At 39.5% G+C, this 21294-nt stretch overlaps 2 protein-coding genes across 2 annotated transcripts in view; one reads left to right on the top strand and one right to left on the bottom strand.

The window, feature by feature from the left end:
• PLPPR4 (phospholipid phosphatase related 4) overlaps positions 1-20534 on the bottom strand; it is a 32951-nt gene extending 12417 nt beyond the window's left edge. Inside the window, exons 1-4 of the mRNA XM_056355530.1 lie at positions 20324-20534; positions 6897-7082; positions 2507-2636; positions 629-824 (exon numbers count right to left, since the gene is read on the bottom strand). Of these exons, the coding sequence (XP_056211505.1) occupies positions 629-824; positions 2507-2636; positions 6897-7082; positions 20324-20401 (590 nt within the window). The 5' untranslated portion in view covers positions 20402-20534. The remainder of the gene's footprint in view (positions 1-628; positions 825-2506; positions 2637-6896; positions 7083-20323) is intronic.
• PLPPR5 (phospholipid phosphatase related 5) overlaps positions 1-21294 on the top strand; it is a 232761-nt gene that overhangs the window by 105424 nt on the left and 106043 nt on the right. The gene's annotated exons all lie outside the window — the stretch shown is intronic.

Genomic DNA, 21294 nt, shown 5'->3' with positions numbered 1-21294 from the left:
AGTAGGGAGGCTAAAGAATAAATGATCAAGGAGGATAAACCACCAGTTAGAAATACCACGAAAGAAAAGGCATATGCTTAGGAACATACAGATTTGCACTGTTGTGGTCTTTCCTCTAAAAAAGGTATTTTTTCAATGCCATCAATGTAAAAAAATTAATAATCAATTAGAGAAACAAACCCCAAATAAACTCCAACAAATCCCCAAACCAAGCCTCACAAACTAAGACCAAAATGCCAGAACAGTAATGTATGTTACACAGAGGTCTTAGATAAAGTACTTGGGTGACTTCTTCCCCTGCCTGTAACAGGGAACTTACCCAGATCCCACGGGGAATCAAAGATATACATAATAATAATTGTACAGGAAATTGTCTGCTTTGAAGGAGGGAAAATAAGTAGCTACTAATGACTGTGCTTTGGAATCTGACAAAGTCTTCCAAAGCCCACTGTTAGCCTAATATCTTTATATAAAAAATTGTACATCACTAAAAACACACTTAAATTCTTACCTTTGCTATAAAAACCTGACAAAATAATGAAGACTTCAACTAGAAAAAACCTTGAAACTGGGACAGAAAATAAAAAATGGGTATTTAAAAATGTACACAATGAAGGATAGCACCAACCTTCCAGCATTGATAATATTGAGGTCGGCTCCTGAGCAGATATCTTCCACAACATACGAGTTCTCTGAGCATGATACATTTAAGGATGTATAGTTAGGCTTGCAAACAGTTAGGAAATATGGTGCCTGATATCCTGTTGAGAGCTGTATAATATCAGTAACAAGAGCAGTAGAACAAAGACCAAAGACATGAACACCTAGGAAAGAAATCAATAGAGCTCGTTAACTTTATTATATGCATAGATTAGATTAATCCATTCTGACAAAATACTTTCAGTGGAATTCTGGCGGCTTGTGTCATTGGACTTGAAATAATTTAACTGCAGAATAAGATGTATTTGCTTATTGCAAAGTTGAATTCTTTAATGTAAAAAAAAAAATTATTATTTATGCTTGGTTTTTTCCTGTTGATACCTAACATTTCATTTTGATGTCTCGATGTCCTGCAACATCTTTTCATAAAAGTGAACTACACTGGAGCTGCTTCAGTTTGGAAAGCAGTTTTATGAACTATCTGAAGGGCAGCTGGCTATTTTAGAAGAGCATCAGTACTCATCCAGTCCTTGGACTTGCCCACTGGGATACAGGCTTTTAGTAACATGGACAGCTGCTCTGAGACCACTGCTCTGACCTGTTCTCTTTTTACCACCAGGGACTCATCAGCTGGCAATAAGTTGGGCTACCTTCACACCTCTGGTATTTCTTGAGTACCAAGTCTTTCCACGAGTCCAAATACTTAAGTCTTTTTGATAATTGATCAGTGTTTCTGTCTAGTTAATAATGGCAAATTCACAATGCAGTTGAAGTAAATGCAGGTGTTTTACTGAGCATTTTCAACTGCTTTTTCCCTAAAGATTTACTTGTAATTAAATCTAAAAAAAATACTTGTAATTATCCACTTGTATTCTTAAAAATAAATTTATTTTTCATCTTAAAATTGAAAGAATGTTAAAATTATTAAAATATAGAAAGAAACTGCAGGTTCAGAGTATGAATCAAGAACCAAATTCATGTGTCTTTGATCTTGTCATTTTTGGTGATGGAATGGGATGCCATACAGGAGAAGTGGAAAGCACGGAGTATTTTCACAATCCTCCTTGCTGGAGGATTAATCTACCATTCACTGTGTTCACTTCCTCACTGCTGCTCTTAAGAGGATGCTTTACTGGTCATGGACTCTATAACCTGTCCTGTCATTACCTCTTGCCAGACTACAGAAACCTAGTGTATAGTCCTTCTACCAGGTTTTCAGTCTGCTGTCCTGCAAGTTCTTTGTCTAGGCTGCCCTCTCTAATGGAAAAGAGAAAACCTTTCCTTTAGCCCTTCACTGGTAGAGGAAATTAACTGTAACAATGGGAACAAAGTCCAGTTGCCTTTTCAAGTTCAGTTTTCATAAATGAAAATTAAACAAAAGTAAAATAAAATAATGCAACACGTTCCTATCATTAGGTTGCCAGATTCTAGCCCTTTCTCAAGATAGATAAAACACATCACAGAAAAAGAATGTAAAATCTACCGAGAGTTTCTGTCAAGTTTTTACTGTCATGCTGAATACCATGCCAGGTGGGTTGAATCCTTATGATGCACTGAAGACTGGCAGGGGAAACCATACACTGAAACCATTAAAAGGAAGCAAGGTGGGCAGAGAAGGAAAACCAAATTATTCTTTCAGAAAACACGGGAGTGTAGATGTTGCACTACTGAGATGGCACTGCTCTATCACTCCATTTGACAGTTTCTTCTTGCATTGTCTGGCAGAAGATCTATGCCAGTGACAGCCCCACACTGCTTTGAAAGGCTGTTCCGAAAAGGAAACCTGCATGGTGAAAACTGAATGTATATGCAAAGCTCCTCTTTGTGACTAACATTTGAAACCCACCAACAAATCTGACCGCTCTTCTAAGGAAAGAATTGAAGTTGCATCCTCCTGCATTAATATTGGCCTCTGTTCCAATCCCATTTCTTCTTTTGGACAGGCAACAGTAGAGAATTCCTTCTCCTATCATTATCTGCAATGACAAAGGAGCCATTAATTTATATGTAGCAGTTACTCAGAAGACACTGATTGAATTTAAAGGGCTGAAATATAACTATACCACAACCAATGTCATCCACTGACATGTACTTGCCTTTGAAAGATTTGTATCAATATGTAACATTAAGTAATGCGACTTAGCCTGAGTGAGGGCAGGCTAGAAGGTGGCACTGAAATAAATGCAAGTGGCATACAGTATACAGTGCTCAGTGGAATTGAGGTCTTGATCCACCGCTGAAATGTGGTGCTTCTACAACAAAAAAGTAATAATCAGAAAATATCGCCTCTAAAATAATCCAGAACCACTGTGATCCTGAGGAGGTTTTAGCACTCAGTCTTGGCCTCAAGCCTAGCAATCCTCCAGCAGCTTCTAATTATGTGACAGCCTGCTCTTCTGTATTTGTTTAATTTGGCTTGGGTTTTAACCAGTTCCACAGTAGAAAAAGTTCTGTCCTTATGGTCCCTCTGAACACACCAAGCAAAATAGATTATGACTGAAGCCATAGACAAGAATTTATAAAGAGAAGAATATAAATGAAAAATGCAGTTACTTGCTGGAAAATCCAGATCTATTTCTGCATTTGCAGTCTCAGGGTTGATTGTTATCCTTATTAAATAGTGCAACAACTTGGAATTCTGTACTGGGCTTGTACAGAGTTCAAAATGCGGGTTGGGTTGAAATATTGAAATTAGTGAGGCAGTTCTCACCACTAACAGGAGGTTCACCTTGTCTATCCACAGATGCACTGAAAACTAATACATGCAATGCATAAAGCTTGCAAGCAATGAGATGCTAAAGCATCTGAATTATGCTGAATCTGCTCTAATTACCAGTGAACTTTGTACATACTAAGACCCCTCACCCTAGGAGAAGGGAGATAAAATAGACAAATTTAGTCTAACTCTTTTTAGCTGAAGGTTTAATAAATTGAAGTTTCCATTCTTTGCTAGAAAAATGAGGTAGTGAGGGTTGTCTCATTACGTGGAAAAGCCAGTGATAAAGATTATTTAAGGAATTTTAATTAGATGAGAACTAGGGTCACTATTATCTGTCACCATTTCATCAATTTACAGCTGAAACTTCCTAGAGAAATCAGTAGTATTGCAAACTTAAAAACCAGAGAAACTAACAGTTTTTAGCCAAGCTCTAGGGAATGTCTGGCACAGGGAAAAACACCAAAGCTTTGGATTATCTTGTGTGACAGATAAGAAAATTGCAAAACAGCAAGGCCTATGTCAAAGAAAATTCAGAGGCTGGTATTTCCAAGGAAACAAACTCCCACAGTAGAGGAGGCAGTAGGACTAAGACTGCCAGCATTGAATTTCTCTCCTTGCGAATTGATTTCCCAAATCAATGTGTTCTAATTTCCTGGTGATCTCTGTTAGAAAGCACATGGTTACCTTTAAGTAGGTTTTCAGTCAGTGGCATATAAGGGTTTAAACCTACACTGATATGATTAAATAACTGGTCCTAAAATTTTTGAATTAATAACTAACTAGAGAGAATGTATGTCAGAGAATCAGAGTTCTTTGAAGCAAATGGAAGTCACGTTGCAATTCCAGTATATTCCAGACATAAAATGTCCATGTTGGTAATTTCAAACAAGGCCAGTTGTTCCACACTGAAGTCCTGTGTGATTTATGAATACATATAGAAATTTTCATACATGACACAAGCAATAAGACATATGTCAATAATACAGGTGGTAATTTTCTATAGCACTTCAGAACTACAGAACAGACCTGGTTAAAAGCAGTTGCTTCTCACTAATAACAAGCAAAAAACAAAGAAAAAACCCACCATAAAGAGCCAAATCCACACACATCCTTCTGTAATAATGACTTGGGAAAATAAATTTTAAAATGCTAGACTTGTTAAAAAATTTACTATAAAGTGAATAGATATAATATTTTCTCCAGTCTTGGGAAACACTGAGTGTATCAACAAAAATAATATAGAAAAATAAAGTCCTATTCTAATATTTATATAAAGCTTTAAGGAGGGATTGAGACTAGAATTTGCTTGGTTCTTCTCCCTCTCTTTTTTAAAATATTTTTTCTTATTTAGACTCTTTGGTAATATTTAATATGTGGCTTAATGACACCTGTATTTTACTGAGTCTTGATGACCTGCCTCATACTGCAGTTAAGTACTGCAGACAGAGGCTAGCATATGCTGTGTTACTGGACATCCTCAGTTCCTCATATAGCTCATGCTTTCTTTTCTGTATTTTACAGTTATGTAATTCATTGAAATGTTAATGAAAACAATTATAAGTGCTAAAATCTAAAAGATGACAATGGCACAATTTTCTTTTCGCATTGAGCTTCATTGCCCTATTTTTTCAAACAAAAGGGGAAAAAATGACACCACCACCCTCCCCCCCTAGTTTTTTAATTCTGAAGTGGTATTGAAAAATAAAGTGCTGATGTTCTACACCATCTTCAATGCCTTTTATTAAAGAAGGTTGTGTATTTCACATATCAGAGCCCATTCTCCAGCTAATACATGCATCACATTCATGCTCACACTAATACAAACAAACTACACCTTCCTAAGGCTTGCAGCTTTTAAGTGGTTGTACTTTGAAGCTTCAGGATTTATTTCCTTTATCCATCTTCTCTTTGATAGGCATGCTCAGATGGGGGTGTAAGTTCCTCATGTGGCATGCTTTTGGTTAGTTGTCTGTACTGCTGTGCTGCAAGTAATTCAGCTGTAAGCAAAACTCTTAAAAAACACTCTAATGAATTGGACATCTTTCATCTCAGATGAAGGTGTTTGATACTACCTAGGCTTGACATAAACTCTCTGAAGTAAAAATCAGCTTTTGCCCCTCTATTGTGGCCCAAGCGAGCCTGTATACATTCCTTCTATCATTGTTTCAGGGAAGTCCACTTTGTTGCTATCAGAAACACTGTCTAAACTTAAGAAACCCAGCCAAACTGCAATACCAACAAGTTTCGTTTTTATCACAGTATTTAGTGTTTGCTGCAAGTGTCTGCATGAGGACCACTGAAAGTCTTAGCTTCCAGTTCCTAAATAAGTACACTTTTTAGCCCGATGGTTGTGGAAAATTCTTTGAAAATGGTTTCTAAAGCAACCAATATCAAACAAAGTAAGAAGAGTTCAGTTTAAAAAAAGACAAATGAACAAAAAACATCCTGGAAAGCAAAGTGAGAATAGCACTTGATTTTTATATGTGCATCAAATTTTATAGAATTTTAAATTGTAAACTGGCTGTATATTATAAAAGGAATGAACTGGTTGAATTTAAGAGAATTCAGAGGAGCTGGCAGCTGAGGTACATTTGCAGCTAGACTTAGAGCAGTGCCTAACCGAGATGCACAGTCATTGCTGTCAGGGGAGAGAACAGACCCTTTCAGAAGGTTGATTCAGCTTTTTAGGTGCATGGAATCACACACTCAAGGTGAATTTCTCTCTTCATTTACCAAACAGAAGTGGTGTGAGAATAAGGCTCCTATCTGAGCTGCCTGAAAACAGGCAAAGTGAATTCCCTCTAGTATATATATAAAGTGTTTAGATTTCATTTGAATTTGACACAACAATTCCAGAAAGGACAATACTCAACTGTATCATGCAAATATATTTTTTTTTCTGTAAAATAGTGACCAAACCACTCATATTCTGACAGGACATTTCTGTTCTACTGAAATCATCTCCTCCTTTTGGATGAATGATTAAACCAGCCTCCTTTTCCCTGCTTTTAATGACTAACTTGCAATTTAGAGGAGTCCCAGTGCTATTTGGGAAAGTGTAATTGATTTCACTGACACATTTGATATACCTTCTCACTGAATAAAGCTAGCACTAACAAAGTGATATATTCATGGCTGCAAATGAAAGGCTTCAGTTTCCAACAAAATCTTGAATTTTGGGTGTATCTCAGAGCATGGAGATGTCCTGTCTGTAAAAGTTCAAATATTTGTACAGCATAACAGAATGATTCAAACTATTCTCGCCCTACTAAGGATGCTGTTTCTTAACATTAATGCCCGCAATCAGGATGTGCAGGTAGATGAAGTTCTACAGGGAATGTTTTAAGGAGTGTTTTTCCTTCTGTTGTAGAAGAATAAAAAATGAATTTAAAATCCTAAGGTAATTAGCCTGGATGACACTCTGCAGACTAACTGAAATGAAAGGAGCTATTTTCTTTATGCCAGCTGAAACTCTGTTCGAAATCTTTAATAAGTGACAGTGGCACCTCAAACTTACCGTAATTGATGGTCCAGCAAAAACCAGACTAAGCAACATCAGGAAGGGAACAGACTCTTGTGTAGGTTCAATGTATGGCATACTCAGACTCTTGTCATAGCAATTAAATCCAGAATGAACTGGCTTGAAGACATCAGTAAGTTCAAGAAAATAGAGGCTAACAACAGAAGATGCCAATATGGGCAACTGGAAGAGAAGAAAGCAACAAATTACTATTGGAGATGGAATAGCAATACTTTTGCAAAGGCAACATAGCCCGTTAATAAATCTCTGTGATGACTGCTATTTACATCTCACTGCTCCTTGTCATAACCATTTTACCATTTTTAAATAATTAATTCTCTAGAGATATACTATTCTGTTGATATCACATAACCCTGTTGTCTACCAAGCCAGTCAAAACACTCAATCCAATCTTTAGTCTACATAATTTAGCCTTTTCATCTATGAATCATTAACTGAAAAACTTTAATTATTTTTTTTTAAAGGAAGCACTAAGACTGCAGTCTCCCATGTGGGGCCTCAGTGTTCTGCTGTTCATCATGACACTTTTTAGCTCTTTGTTATGTATATGACAGTGTTTATATCAAAGCCAGTTTGCATTTAGTTTCAATGTAACAGTTAACGAAAAACAGTATCCTAGAATCTAAATCTGTGATAATACAGTGCTCTGCCTTTGAACATTCATTTTGTAATTCTATCAAAAAAGCAATTAACTTTGGCAAGACTCAGTCTGTTTAGAACCATGATGACTACAGTTCACAGTTCTTTTATCCTTTAGCTATTTAATGATTTTACCCTTTGCAATTACTTCCAGTAATTTATTAAGAGTGAAGTTGGCCCCTCTGGGGATAAATTCACCCTAGTTTGCCACCAGCTCCTGAAAACACAGATTCAACCAGTAAGCCTCTGTGGAAGGAATTTGTTTAAAAGAAGAAATAGCAAAAAGGCATTTTGAAGCCATTGGTTTATAATTGAACAGAGAGGGCAGCCCTGCCCCTGCTGTGGGCATCAGGGCATTCAGAGGTGACCAGCAGCATGTGATTGTTCTCTGTATCTTCTTAGTAAATGCTCAGAAACTGCTTGTTTGTTGTTTCACACATTCTTCACTGAACATGGCAACATTAGAACAACAGCCTGCTCCTCCACTGAAATGGATATATGACTCCTTCCCTCGGAGGTACCTATGTTAACTGCCTGTTTCCTTTTGGTTTTTTCTTTTTAAGATGGCTATCACATTAATTTTTCCTGTTAGCTGCAGCTGAAAAGTAAAAGCTTGCAACTACTAAATAGATACACTTAGAGGATAAAATCATAAATATCTGATAAGGCTGTACCACATCTCTTGAGAAAAAAACCCTCTGCTTTTGCATCAAGCACCTCATGAGAAATAGGGATTGTCCTAATACAAATTTGGGCAAACTTAGATTATATTATTGCCATGTTCAGTACACTTTTACAAAAACAATTGGTTAAAATCAATGTCATTCATTCTAGTCCACAATGGAATAACAGAGCAGAGGTAAAACTGGATAAATATGTGTATTGGAAAAATGATGAATAAAACCTGCTATATATGGCAGAAGGACAATGGTTTCTTGCCTTAACTGGCCATTTTCAGATTTTTAAACACTGAGCTTTTAAAATGCAGACATTTTTGTGCATAAAATGGAATTTTGGGTGGTTAAAGGAGAGTTCTAGCTAAATTTCACTGAGACATCTTTAATACAACTTAGATTTTGTTTGGAAAGAACAGCTTATCTTTGACATGCTGGAGGACAGATCTGAAGAGGGTGGGTTGTGTCTTCAAAGTGTTCTAAGCAAAATCTGCAGAAGTCAGGGAATAGAAGAATTTTGCCTGTTTGGTTATCTTTGTTCAAGCTGATTGCATTGTAACATTACATGGTATAGAGGCTGTAATTGTGTAGAAAGGGGGGGAATGTGTACTGACATCCCTTGGCGCTATGAGCATTACAAAAATAACACCAGCCATCTAGTAAGTTTGTTTCAGGAAGTAGTGTGTGTGTATATATATAAAATCCAAACATGTATGCCTATTTGCACACACATACTATATTACACATACATATTAGGTATAGCATATAATATACACAGGATGTAATATATACATGTTATGTGGATACATAATATATAATAGAACTATTATATATCTGACATATAATATGTATGGAATAATTATATACAATGTAAAAAAAAATTGAGTCCTGCTTCCTGCCCACCACAGAAAGAAGCCCAGTTCTTTAGCTGGATGCATTATATAGGTAATACTACTTCTCACTTCCTGCTGAATGCAGTCTCTGATTGACTATAATGAAATCATGTGTGATTAGTCAGCATGGGCTAGACTGATTCTAGTCATTATACAGATGTGCAGGAATGAAAGAGGACTTCCCTGAAGTCTTCATACTTTGGGAGTAATTAAGATTGTTGTGGAACTGTGTGCCCTTCTTTCCACACCTGCCAGCACAGAGACTGTGGAGCTATTTGGGATAAGGGGCCTCCTAACCAGACGGCTGGCACAGTGTGCGCTCACCTGGTGTGCGGGAAGCTTGCACTGAGTCTCTGCTGCCCTTGCTACGACACTGAAATACTGCACAGCGTTTGAACTCTCATGCGTTGCAACTTCACTTCTACACAGCATTTAATTCTGCTTGATTGAAACATCTGCAATGTCTTTTATTATTAACTATTTGAAAATCAAACCCAATGACTTAGCCAGGGTCCAGCCTACCATGGGGCAAAGCATCTTATAACAGGATACAAACCTATTCCAATGAGATGAGCTAAATGGACAAAACGAGCAAACTGCCTATTGCCCTTCTTTTCAGAAATTATGTCCTTTTATTTAGATGTCCCCAAAGGTTCATTTCCTAGAATGGTAACACAGAGCAGGCACTCACGAACACCTTGCACTCACAATTTCATCCTTATTGTATATTTTTCTATTTCTCTAATGTCAAGAAAAGGAAAGCCTCTCCCTGAACAACAGGCTCTGGGTTACCTGCAAGTCCACCTCTAATTTGATTATGGTATACCTAGGCAGGCAACTGTTTTAAATGGCAATATTGAACTATTAAAAATAGGATATATACGAAGTAGTATTTTATTGTGACACACTAAAGTATGTGGATAACTTTTTTTTTAAAAACTACTGTATGTAAGCTATAATTTTATTGTTAATTACAAACTCAAGGAATCTTAAGAATTGCATTTTACTGTCTTATGACTTCACTACAGGACTCCCATATTATTTCTGACTGTAATTACCCATTCTGCTTAAGGAAAAAAAATAATTCTAAAGGACTATGAATCTCCAGCTTAACTGCTTACAATACTAATGAATAGGTTTATAGCCAATTTGCTATATACAGTATGTCAGATCCCACAGGACATTTTTCTTCCTATCTTTTTAAAAATACAAATATAAAATGCATCTTCTAAAAGTCTAACATTTCTAAAAAAAATAGCAAACGTCTTCTAAACAGTATAACTGGCTATTTAATATATGAATATTTATGGAGCGTTCTGCTTAAGGCAGCAGTAGTTCTGCAATTATAGACTTCAGCTCCCAACACCTTGAAAATGTCAAATATAATTAGATGGTAGAATGTGTATTGTTTTAATTACCAAATGGAATAGGAATTTTCCTGTTCCTAATTAGAATAATAAAACCTCCAAACTCTGTTCACATATCTTGACTAATAAGTCTTTATACTCTTACTTCCGTGGTTGGCTAAAGGAGAACAATCCCTGTTTAGTTTGAAATTTAGACTGTAAATTTGGCTTAGAGTCTTAAAGTCAGAACCATGATCAGCATAGCTGCAGAGAAATTTTCATTCAGAGTTTATTTATTTTTTAAAAAAATATTTTTTCCCTCCTGTTATTTCCTTAAACTGTAGGTTAAAAGCCTTTATTAAGCCATAGGAGTTTGCTATTAACAATAATTAATGCTATTAATATTTAGAAAGATTTTGCTCTATTGAGCTAGGAATTGTCCAAGCATGAGAAAAGATGATCTCTATTCCCAAGAGCTCAACAAGGATGTAAATACCCAGAGATCTTCTAAGGAGAAAAATAAAAGGTGAAAAACTCTTGTATGTTACATAACTCAGGACAAAGCAAAAGAGCATTCAGTAGCACAATAACTTCTCTGCACTGATGGGATATGTAACAAATTTTCCTTCTGGCCAAGAGCCACAAGACATATATCACATTGCAGAGAACTGAAAGAAGAGATGGCTATAAGAGGAGTTCAGAAGCAGGAGGTAACAGTTCTTCAGGCTGCCCATCATTCTTCTGTGGGACATGCCATGATTGCCCCTGGGGTTATTCTGGGGTGCTCCTCAGTTACTTGTGAGGATTAGGATCATCCAGGACCCACAGTGCCAGCACAATTTGTTATTGGTCATATGATATAGCCTACACGTGGAAGCCATGTTGGTCCTGCCCAAGGCCCAGAAGTTGGCTACTCCTTAACCACGAGGCCCAGACTTGCTGAGGTGCACCCAGGCAAATGGAAACGCTTCTGTTAAAACTTCCCTAAGAGTAGTTTCCCATGGCTTTAAATGAATGAAAAGAGGAACATGTAGATAGCTATAGCCCACTGAATACAGTATCGTCATTGCTACTAACAAGCCATAGATTTTGTATTGAATTTACAAGGACTTAGGATTGGGGCTTGTCAAACATTGTCTGTACATGTCTTGACCTGTCTAGGGCTTTGGTTTTATTTGGTTTAATTGTAACAGCAGTTTTTCTAATGACCTTAGAAGTTAGGCTATGCCTGACTTGTTTTATTTTCACTTCTGTTGTATGGTACAATTCTGCATGATTTTTGGATAAATACCTAGGAGTAACAAGTAGTTATTCTGTATAAAATGAGCTATTTATGACTAGTGTAGTGCATTCCAAACCCTTTTTCAGGAGCAGTATGACTTTGATGGTGATTCTTCTTTACTCTAGGAACCACTTGGGTTCATTCTTACGTTTGCTAATGTACTTTTAAACCTTGCTCTTTCTCTTTTGGTCTGTTTTTTCACATTACACCCCAATTTACTATATGTGGCTTGGTTTACATATGTTGTATGCTTGTTCTTTGTACTTTTTGTTACCCCTAAAATCACTTTTGCCAGCTGCAGTTCTGCATTTCTTTATCTGACCATTGGGCGAGTTGTTTATAGCCTTGAGGTCTCCAGTACCAGTATATGCCCCATCTCTTATCCTGCACCTGGAACTCCTCCATACTGCACCCTCTATAATGCAGGATACAGGTCTGGTATGACAGCAGAGGTCTTGCAAACGTAAATGCAGTGGAAAGCTAAGCCTTAGCAGGAAAATCTATTGGAGTGGGTGGAACCCTGAATAGCATAAGGTTGTCCTTTGGATGGCTCAGCACCTGGGGCACTGACTTTTGTTGCTGGCCTTCCACAAGGCACAAAGCCTGTTGCTCTGAAGGAAAAACTGAACTACTTGCTCTTGAATTAAAGTGCAGGACTTTTAACTTTACTGTTCCACAGGGTGTCTGCAGAGTGCTAAGTTTCTAATTCAAGGTGCTTCCCCTCCTTGGAGAATTTCCAAACAATCAGCGCTTCACTAAAACCACATGCTCTCTGCAAGCATTACAGGCAAGTCAGCGGCAATCAGATGTGGATAGTTTCTTAAATGACACCATGGAGACAGTGAGGCTCAAACCGAAAGAAAGGCAACAAGTAAGCACACCCTCTCCCACAGTTTCTCTTACCTTGAAAGAATATGCAGCTGGATGCATACATAATCCAACTCTCTGGGAATCAGTAGCTTCTATACATTCACTTTCTTTAAGACTGTACACTGGTATCTAACTCTTATATTTGCCAGCACTTAGTTAAGCAGAGTCTGTATTTAACTTCAGTAGAATAATACCTTAAAATACATGGGCTTTCTGAGAGTGCAACCATGGACTGTCACATACTCAAATGCCTGACCCTGTATTGCAGGTTGCAGTCACGTGACTTCTCTTTGCTTTGCTAAAATGCACTACTGGCATTATCTCTTATTGTGAACTCCTATCCAGGTGCTGTGGTGGTGTTCTATTGGGCTGTGTTGGTGGCTACCAGCAGACGTTCTTTGAACATGGGTTACAAAAATTATTAGCCTGGGCTGTCTTTCAGTCAGGCTAAGCAGGTAGAAAAATGAAAAGCCTCTCTTGTAATTGTAGTTGACTGCTGAAGTTACTGCTCAGTGTGCTGGCCAGAATAATTTGAGTGACTTTCCTTGAGACTGGATGCAAATACAAAGGCTGTGGAATTGATTATTTTTACCTGCCTGTAATAAAAGATAGGCAGAAAAGAGAGGGGCAGTATGTATGTAGCATTCAGAGAAAGTCAAGACTTGATTAGCCAGATGCAGAATAAAGACAATATGACTAGCCCACCTGCCAAAAAGAGTTAAGGAATACCTGATGCACTATTGGAATCTTTTATATTTTGTAAATAATTTTTACACTTGGATGGCCAGGAAATTCTTAGATCCTTAGGTTGTTCTGCAACCCTGCCACAGCAAGAAAGAAGTTCCTGAGCATGGGAGCTGCTTGCTGGTGTTTCTATTGTTTTCTGGGAATCAGAATGACAAAGAAATCTTTGTAAGCAAACAGGTAAATAAACAGATTGCCTCAAAGAGATACCTAGTGAATGCCACTGGTTCCTCCTCATTGAAAACATACCAGCCACGTACTTGGGAGAAGGATGGTCTATTTAATAATTATGTGTTCATACTGCAAGGCATTGTGGAAGTTTCTATTAAAATGTATCATAAATGTCAGCCCTTGTGCCAAAGAATTCATGGTCTAAATGACAAGGCACAACAGATGGATGAGACAAAAAAGAGGACTGTGGTGGGTTGGAGGAGACAAGGTATTCCTATTCTTAGCCAACTACTAACAGCAATTGCAGCTTTCAACCACCCTGGCTGTTGTCCTGTTGTACTTTGCTGTGAGATTCACGAAAGACAGGAGAGAACGGAAGGAGGATAGGTCTCTCTTATCCTGGCAGGAAATTGCTATGATTGAATACCTTCCAGAAACAGGTCAGGAAGAAGAAATAGTATCTGCTCAAATTCTGCCATTTTCTGTTGGTTTTGAGAAACCATGGCTCCTGCTTAGCTACACCAGTGCTGTACCTTCACCCTCAATGAGACTGCTATGCAGGACTGGGATTAAGACCAAGCACAAGCTCAAATGCATTGCGAACTAGGCTGTCATGAGGACTTTTGAGAGACTAAGCACAGGATGGCTATAGAGTAGGGGACTTGCATGACCTAAAAGTCAGGTTTGTAGATTTTTTTTTTATGTTCTAAACTTAATTTGTAAATGCCTCAGGCTTATAAGAGAAGGCATTCAGGCTTTTCAGAAGTCTAAGATTTGCAACTGTATAAAGGCTTTTTGCTTTTCTCTCTGAACTTGAGTTTCTGCTGCTGCTTGTCCCTTTTTTGGATACGTTTCATGTGGCCCTAAGGAACTGGTCTATTCTCTAAAGGATTTTTACCTCATCATTGTCCAAGTTTTGTGGAAACTAATTGCAGAGACATGATATGATGGTCTTTCTTCCAGATATAACGCTGTTGGGTTTAATTTCAACTCAGTTTGATTTCAAATGCCAGATGTGATTGAAATCTATTATCATTACAATTTTGGAAAATCAAGTTATACCTAATTCCAGCATTGATTTTAGCATTTAATTGTTCAGTGAATGCCAGTTAGAGTCCGGCATTAGAAATACAATAAATATTTTCATGCAACTTCTCAGACCCCTTGATCTTTTGCCAAATCTTAATAGAAAGCCTCTCAGTATGTGTAAGACCAAAAATAGAGCTGATACATCAGTGATAAAATGCCTATTTCAGAAATCTCAGTCATGCTGAATGCGTGATCATCCTAAAAGTGCTTCTTTTTTTTTTTTTTTTAATAAACAAAATGATGAACAAAAATATTCCCAGGCAGGAAAAATCTAAAAATACTTTAAAAATATTTGTTTAATTAAGTGTTTAAATAGAAAGCAAATCCTAGAAATTTTACAATGCAAAAAATACCATTAATGCATTTCTTTTCAGTGTGACTTCAAACCTAATTGATGGTTATGTTAATTATGATTATTGATTAATTAAATAGATTATTAGTTATAATCAGTGAATAACTACAGACAATGAGATTTAGCATATTGCATGTACTGTTAATAATGAAACTTCTTTGATGCTACTGCTGCAAAGTTATGGTAAATCAAGAACTGCAACACTTCAAAAAAAGGTGGTTGTTTTTGGGTCAGAGTGTTACCAAACTTAAGCTGGAAGTTTCCTCAGAAATTCCATCTCTTGGGGACAAAGCTGCCAATCCCTCTGCAATACTACTATTTATTCTACTCTCTAAAACACACTGATTTCCATACATTTAAAAAAAAACTATTCAGTGGGTGCCAACCCCTCTCCAGAGGCTTACTCCTGTGCTGTTTTGCCACTTCTGAACTCCCTTCCTACAAACTGAACTTTTCAGTGACATGATCATCAGTCAAGATGCAACGTTTTTAATAGCTCAGCTTCTGTGTACTTAAGATTCCACAATAGGCTATTCTTTATTAATTTTGGCTGCTGAGTAACAGATTTTTAATAATTATAGAATCAGAGAGAGGGGTATACATTTTTGGAAGAGCTAATCATCTGGAAAAATGAATCTCCTCTAATTTCCAACAAGTTCAGGCCTCTTTTTACTACTGGGGTATTAGGTCAGGAGGATAGTGCAGGACTGAAAAGGGAGCAGGCCCTTTCACTATGAACTACTCAAACTCTACACTTGCCAAGCAAGTAGCCAAACACAGAGGGAGATCCAACATGTGGCATTTGCATTTTTTCTCCCAGGACAGCCTTGGCACAGGCCTGACACTTTCCTTTTCACTCCCTTTTTCTGGTCATCTTTTGCTAAAAGCCAGTAGTATGGTTCTTCTATAAGCACAGAAGTGATGTGGAGGATGTAATTTTGATTACTTGGGCAATGAATTATACAGCTGCTTTGAATACGTAGCAGCCTCCTCGGGCCTCAGCTCCTTAATATTTTGGGGATGCCAGTCTCTAATGCACCGTTATAAACAAATCTGACATCTGTCCCCTGTGAGTCAGCCACATGACAAGGTCAGCTCAATGAGCAGACTGTTGTGTATTTCTCCTTCTTCCCCTCCCCTCACACATGGTTGACTCTTTTGAGAGAAAAAGCAATGTATCTGGAAAGTATTATACTACTTCCACAGTATGGGGATAATTTAATCTTCTACAGCAGGGGTTTTTTTTGCTGGGCCTGTCCCCCCCCCCCTTCCCCAAGGCTAATATAAGCATAACAGAAAACCTGTCTAGAGAGAATTGTGACTACACTGTGCCTCCAAGACACAGAAGTATAGTTTAACTCTTACACTAGATCCAAACATCCTGTTCTTAGGAAGAAAGATTTAACCCCATAGCCTACTCTCCGGCTACTCTTACTCATAATTGCTACACTCCCTTGGCTTTTCATGTCTCTTGCAGTCACAACTATACATGACTAGCAGGTCACAAAGTGTATAACTTAAATGTGGTGGGTCATGCATGACTGAATAGCTGAAAAAAATTCCAGATGTGACAGAAAAGTGGCACTGAGCTACCAAATGATGTGTACAAACATTTGACAGTTCAAACCTAGCTATGTAGGTGTATGTTAGAAACAAAAGGAAACAAAGCATCTGGTGCTGAAACACAGTGAACGTTCTCTGCATGCACTTGTTTCAGTGGAAGCTGATGACCTCCTGTGTTTTGCAGCCTGGAGTCCTACAATGATAACAGATCTTTGTGCTTTCTGCTGGTGAGAATTCCAGCTCCTTGGGGAAATAAGAAAAATAAGTGGTCTTCCAGTACTCAAAGAAATGCTTCCAAACAATTCCAGTGTGATTAATTCCTGACTGTGCTCAGGAAAATGTAGAAAAAAGAATCTACCTGTATCCGTATGCATGCATCACACACAAGAGTCTAGAAGGCAATATAAGGAAAAAAAAAATTGACTGTACAAGGGATATTGTCAGAAAATTTAAATTAGACTGAAACCAAAATCAGGCCCAGAGTATTTCCTTTGAAATAACCATCAGTTGGCCTGCATACATTCTACATACTCATATTTTACCCAATCCTGAAAGTTGCTGCCACCAAACACATTTGTTTGCAGGAGTTGGTCTCATTCGTAACACATTCTTAAGGGTCTTAATAGCAGAAAACCCTCAGTGTCAGAATTGTATTTTTTTGCTACTATTTCTAAAGATAAAGTCCTTCTGAAGCAGAGAATCTGTCTTTACTTGTTCTTCTGCCTGAATTTTATTAGTTATTATACAGTTAGAGTGAAAAAATATCTGTAATGTATTTCATTTGTATAACACAAACAAATCCCTTTCCTACTGCTTTGGAATTTTGACTTCCTCCTTGACCCAACAACTTTTTTTCCCATGTCTTTCCTTTTGTCTAGTGTTTGAGAGAAAAAACAGCACTTTTTTTCTAATGTATTTTCTAAACAATCTGCTTTCCCTTTGGCCTAGACCACCTAGGTCGTGATACAAAGCGGATGACAGCAAACCCTAATTTTTTTGTTTGAAGGTACAAACTCAACATGCCATGCTTTTTTTGTTGCAATTCAGGGTGGGGAGGGACTGTCTGCTATGAATGGGACCGAGAAAATTAAAGCAAATGCGTGGCAGAACTAAAAACATACATTAAAAAATTGACAGCATTCAGATGGGAGAGGTTGAAAGCCTGTTTCCCATCATCCATTCAACTACCATTCACAAAAGTAAAAGCTTTAAAATTCAGAGAGCCTTAATTAAATTGAGTGAGTTTTGTTTTTAAGTAGTTGGCTATTGGATCACATTAGGAGCTTACCTCCTGCTTACAAAGGAAATCCATATTATGTAGTAATGCCAGTCAACAATAATGGATGACTTCTCTACCTCACACTTGTGAACTTCTCATTGCAATTAAATTACTTTTGATTAAATCCCACTTTATGAGGTACAACTCAATCTTTGGTTCTCCTTCAGCCAATCAGAACAGAAGAATCTAAGCCATCATGTTCTTTTTCTCATGCTGTTGAAGTGCTGGCATCTGCCTGTGATACAAAGCTCTAGAAAGGCATTCTCATTAGTCTGATTAGAATTAGTGTGGGTAAAAGCAGGGTGGGTGTACACAAGTAACACAAGCTAAATGTTTCTTTCTAAATATCATATGAATTGTTGTCACCCCTTCACTCAAGTGATTTGTATACTCAACTAAAATGTGGGAAATGGTTTCAAATCCTCCTTCTGTGTAATGGAAGATGGCTGATAAATCGGTGAAGAGCTTCCTAATCAATGTTTAGGCTCAGGTGTATTGCAGTCAGTTTTTTCTCGATATTGCTTTTACTTGTACTGAATACCTACATGATCATCAGTTCAAGAGGGACTGTAAGTATGCAGTTCCATAATTGGAACCCACTCCTGGGGTAAAAGGGCTTGCACAGGCTCAAGACTCTGCTCCTGTGACTGAATAACATAGAAGGCCTGAAAGCTCATTTGGAGACCATTCTGTTAAACAGGGACTCTTACATCCTCTCAGCACAGCTGGGTGCTGAAAAGATCTCACCCCTTTTTAGATCTAGCTGTAAATGACTTGCTGAAGGTTGTAAGAGTCCACAACAGAGTGGAGAACTCGCCTGCTTCAGGTGGCAACTGTACACAGAGCTCAGTCTAAGTTCTTCACTGCTCTCAGAACCCTTTGCCTTATTCCTTGGAACAGCTACAGGGGGCTTCTAGGGGAGCTACAAGTATGCAATTAATATTATAGAAGGCCACTCTTTTGAGTAGCAGGCACACATTACTTCATCCCATCTTGCTGCAGGCCAAAGCACGGCCTACCAAACAGCACAGCTCTTGTGTCTTGCAGGATCTCCACCTTGTCCCCTGCATTAGTTATGCCCAAGCTGAGGTCCAGCAATCTCCCTTCCTGTTTGGATTCCCAAAGCAACAAAGATAGAACAGAAAGTGAGGAAGCCTCTACCGTTGTTTAAGGGCTTCTCCAAGCTTGACCTCTCCCTCATGGGCAAAGCTAATGTAAGATATATGGCTCAGCCAGTGCCTTCCATCAAAGGGCTTTTCTTGAGCAGGCCTGAATACATTGATAGGATGTGTCTGATGCTTCCATATAACCAGCCTCTGCAAAGCTTTCCAGTTGGTGCAGTTTGCTTTGGGTTAGCTCCTGACCATGTCCAGGTGCTTAGGGAGTGCAGGGGACAGACCCACTCCACCGTTACCTAAAATCCCTTCTCAGCCCAACTCCTTCTACCTCCTAGAGAACCTCCACAGCCCTTCAAGTGCACCTGAAAGAAAATAATTTTTGGTTTCTGTTTTACAAAATGTTTATATTTTAATACTTTATACATTGAGTATTGTATGTATTTTTATGCTTTTATTTAGCATACCGGTTATAATTAACTCACACCATATTTTACCATTGAGTTCTTCATGTTATTTTCAGTCTCTCTCTGGGGTAAGTTACATGGTGCCTCAAAACGCCTGTCACTTCCCCTGTGAGTGGGGTCACCTGAAACACTTTGTTCAATCCGTAAAACATTTTTACCTCCCTCTTACTGCTGTGCCATTAAACCAAGTCACATCACACCCATTTCCTTAAGCTTAAGCTGTGCCTACTCATGCTCTCATAGAGGTACGTAAGCGACTGTACTTTCCAGGGGGGTTAAATGCCTCCAAGTGACACACCAAGCAGCTAGAGCCTCTGCAACTCCACCTGCTACCAGCTCAGCAGCCATAGCAGGTTTTGCTCTTTAAGATGTCCAGAGAACACAATTCCATTTTCAAAATGGACATTTTTAGCTCTCTTAGAAGAAGCACATAATCCAGGAGTCAGTAAAAACATATCACTGACTATCATTCTGAGAACATTTATATTTTCCTAAGCATTTCCTTACAAAGGTGATTTTTATTCCACCAAAGCAGTGCGAGCGGCGTTTGCCTAGAAGCCAGCCCTCCTTGAAACATGTCTTCCTCCCGAGAGGTTCCTGTGCACACCGCAGGATTTAGTTGAGCAACCCTTTCATTTTCTGAGCGATTCTTAGAAATAATTCCCGCTTGCAAAGACTGCAAAGAGGTTAACTTGTGCCTGCGCCTTACGGGGGCTTCGATGCCGACTGCGGTGAGGCAGAGAGCATCACGTAGGGATTCTGCATCAGGCAGTGCGGCACCAGCGCCGAGGCGAGCTCCCCCTGCGCGGGGACGGCGGCGCTCCCCGCGGCAAGGCTCCGAGGGGCGCCGCTCCCCGCGCCCGCCCCGCCGCCCCCGCGCCCGCTCCCCAGGGCCCCGCTCGCCGGGGCGGCCACTCACCTCCACGAAGTAGAAGCAGGGCAGGAGGGTGACGCTGTCCTTGGTCACTTTGCCCTTCTGCCGCTCCTTGGCGGACATGCTGGCGGGGGCTGCGGGCGGCGGCCCCGCGCTCCCCCGGCCGTCGCAGCCGCCCGCCGCGGCTCTCCTCCGCCGCCGCGCCGAGCCCCGCGCCGCCCGCTAGCGCGTCCCTGCGCCGTGCGCGGCTGACGTCAGGAGCCGCTCGGCGGCGGGGGGAAGGCGCCCGGCCCCGGCGGTGCGGGCGGCGGGGGTCCCGGCCGCCTTAACTCCTTCGCGCCGGGGCTTCGCGGACGGTCGGTGCAACCGGGGACGAGGGGGAGCCCCGGGGCGGCGCGCTCTGCCCGAGGGAAGCCGTGGCTGCTGCAAGCCGGCTGAGGATGTACCCCTACGGGCCCGAGCCACCTGAACAGGGTCCCTGCAGGCGCGAGGGCGTACAAGATGCGCCATGGGGAGCTGGGGGCTTTTGTCGTGTTTCTGGGAAATCGTTCTCCGAAACAGGGAAGTAGAATGGCCCTAGGGAGCAGCATTCCTGTATGGCCCATGTTTTCTTGCAGGTGTACTCTTTTGGAGATGAAATTGCTAAGGACAGCTCACCCCAGCCTCCACACTAGTCAGAGGGCGTGTGGCTGGGACTGAGCAAAACTGAGCTTTTCAACCCCGTGTGCAATAATAAGGCATGATTTCTCCAGTTTGTGAGGTATCTGGTGCAGGTCCTGCTACAATCTTAAAGGGAACAGAATTAACCTGAACAGTTGTTTCCATGGTGAAATGTGTTACTTTGAGATTCTATTTATGGATCAGTTAGCAGCCTTTTCTCAGGCAAGCTCCTGTTGATGTCAATGACAGGTACCCTGGATAAGTCCTGCAGAAGTTCTCTGTATGGGATAGTATTTTCATTCTTTTGTAGCACATTAATGATGTCTGCAAAGGTTGTCCTGTGCCTGTAAGATTAT

The sequence above is a fragment of the Falco biarmicus genome, chromosome 11 (genome assembly GCF_023638135.1).
Source record: "Falco biarmicus isolate bFalBia1 chromosome 11, bFalBia1.pri, whole genome shotgun sequence".
Taxonomy (NCBI): Eukaryota; Metazoa; Chordata; class Aves; order Falconiformes; family Falconidae; genus Falco; species Falco biarmicus.
Note: the sequence above shows the minus strand (reverse complement) of the source record. Positions and strands in the feature narration are given on the sequence as shown.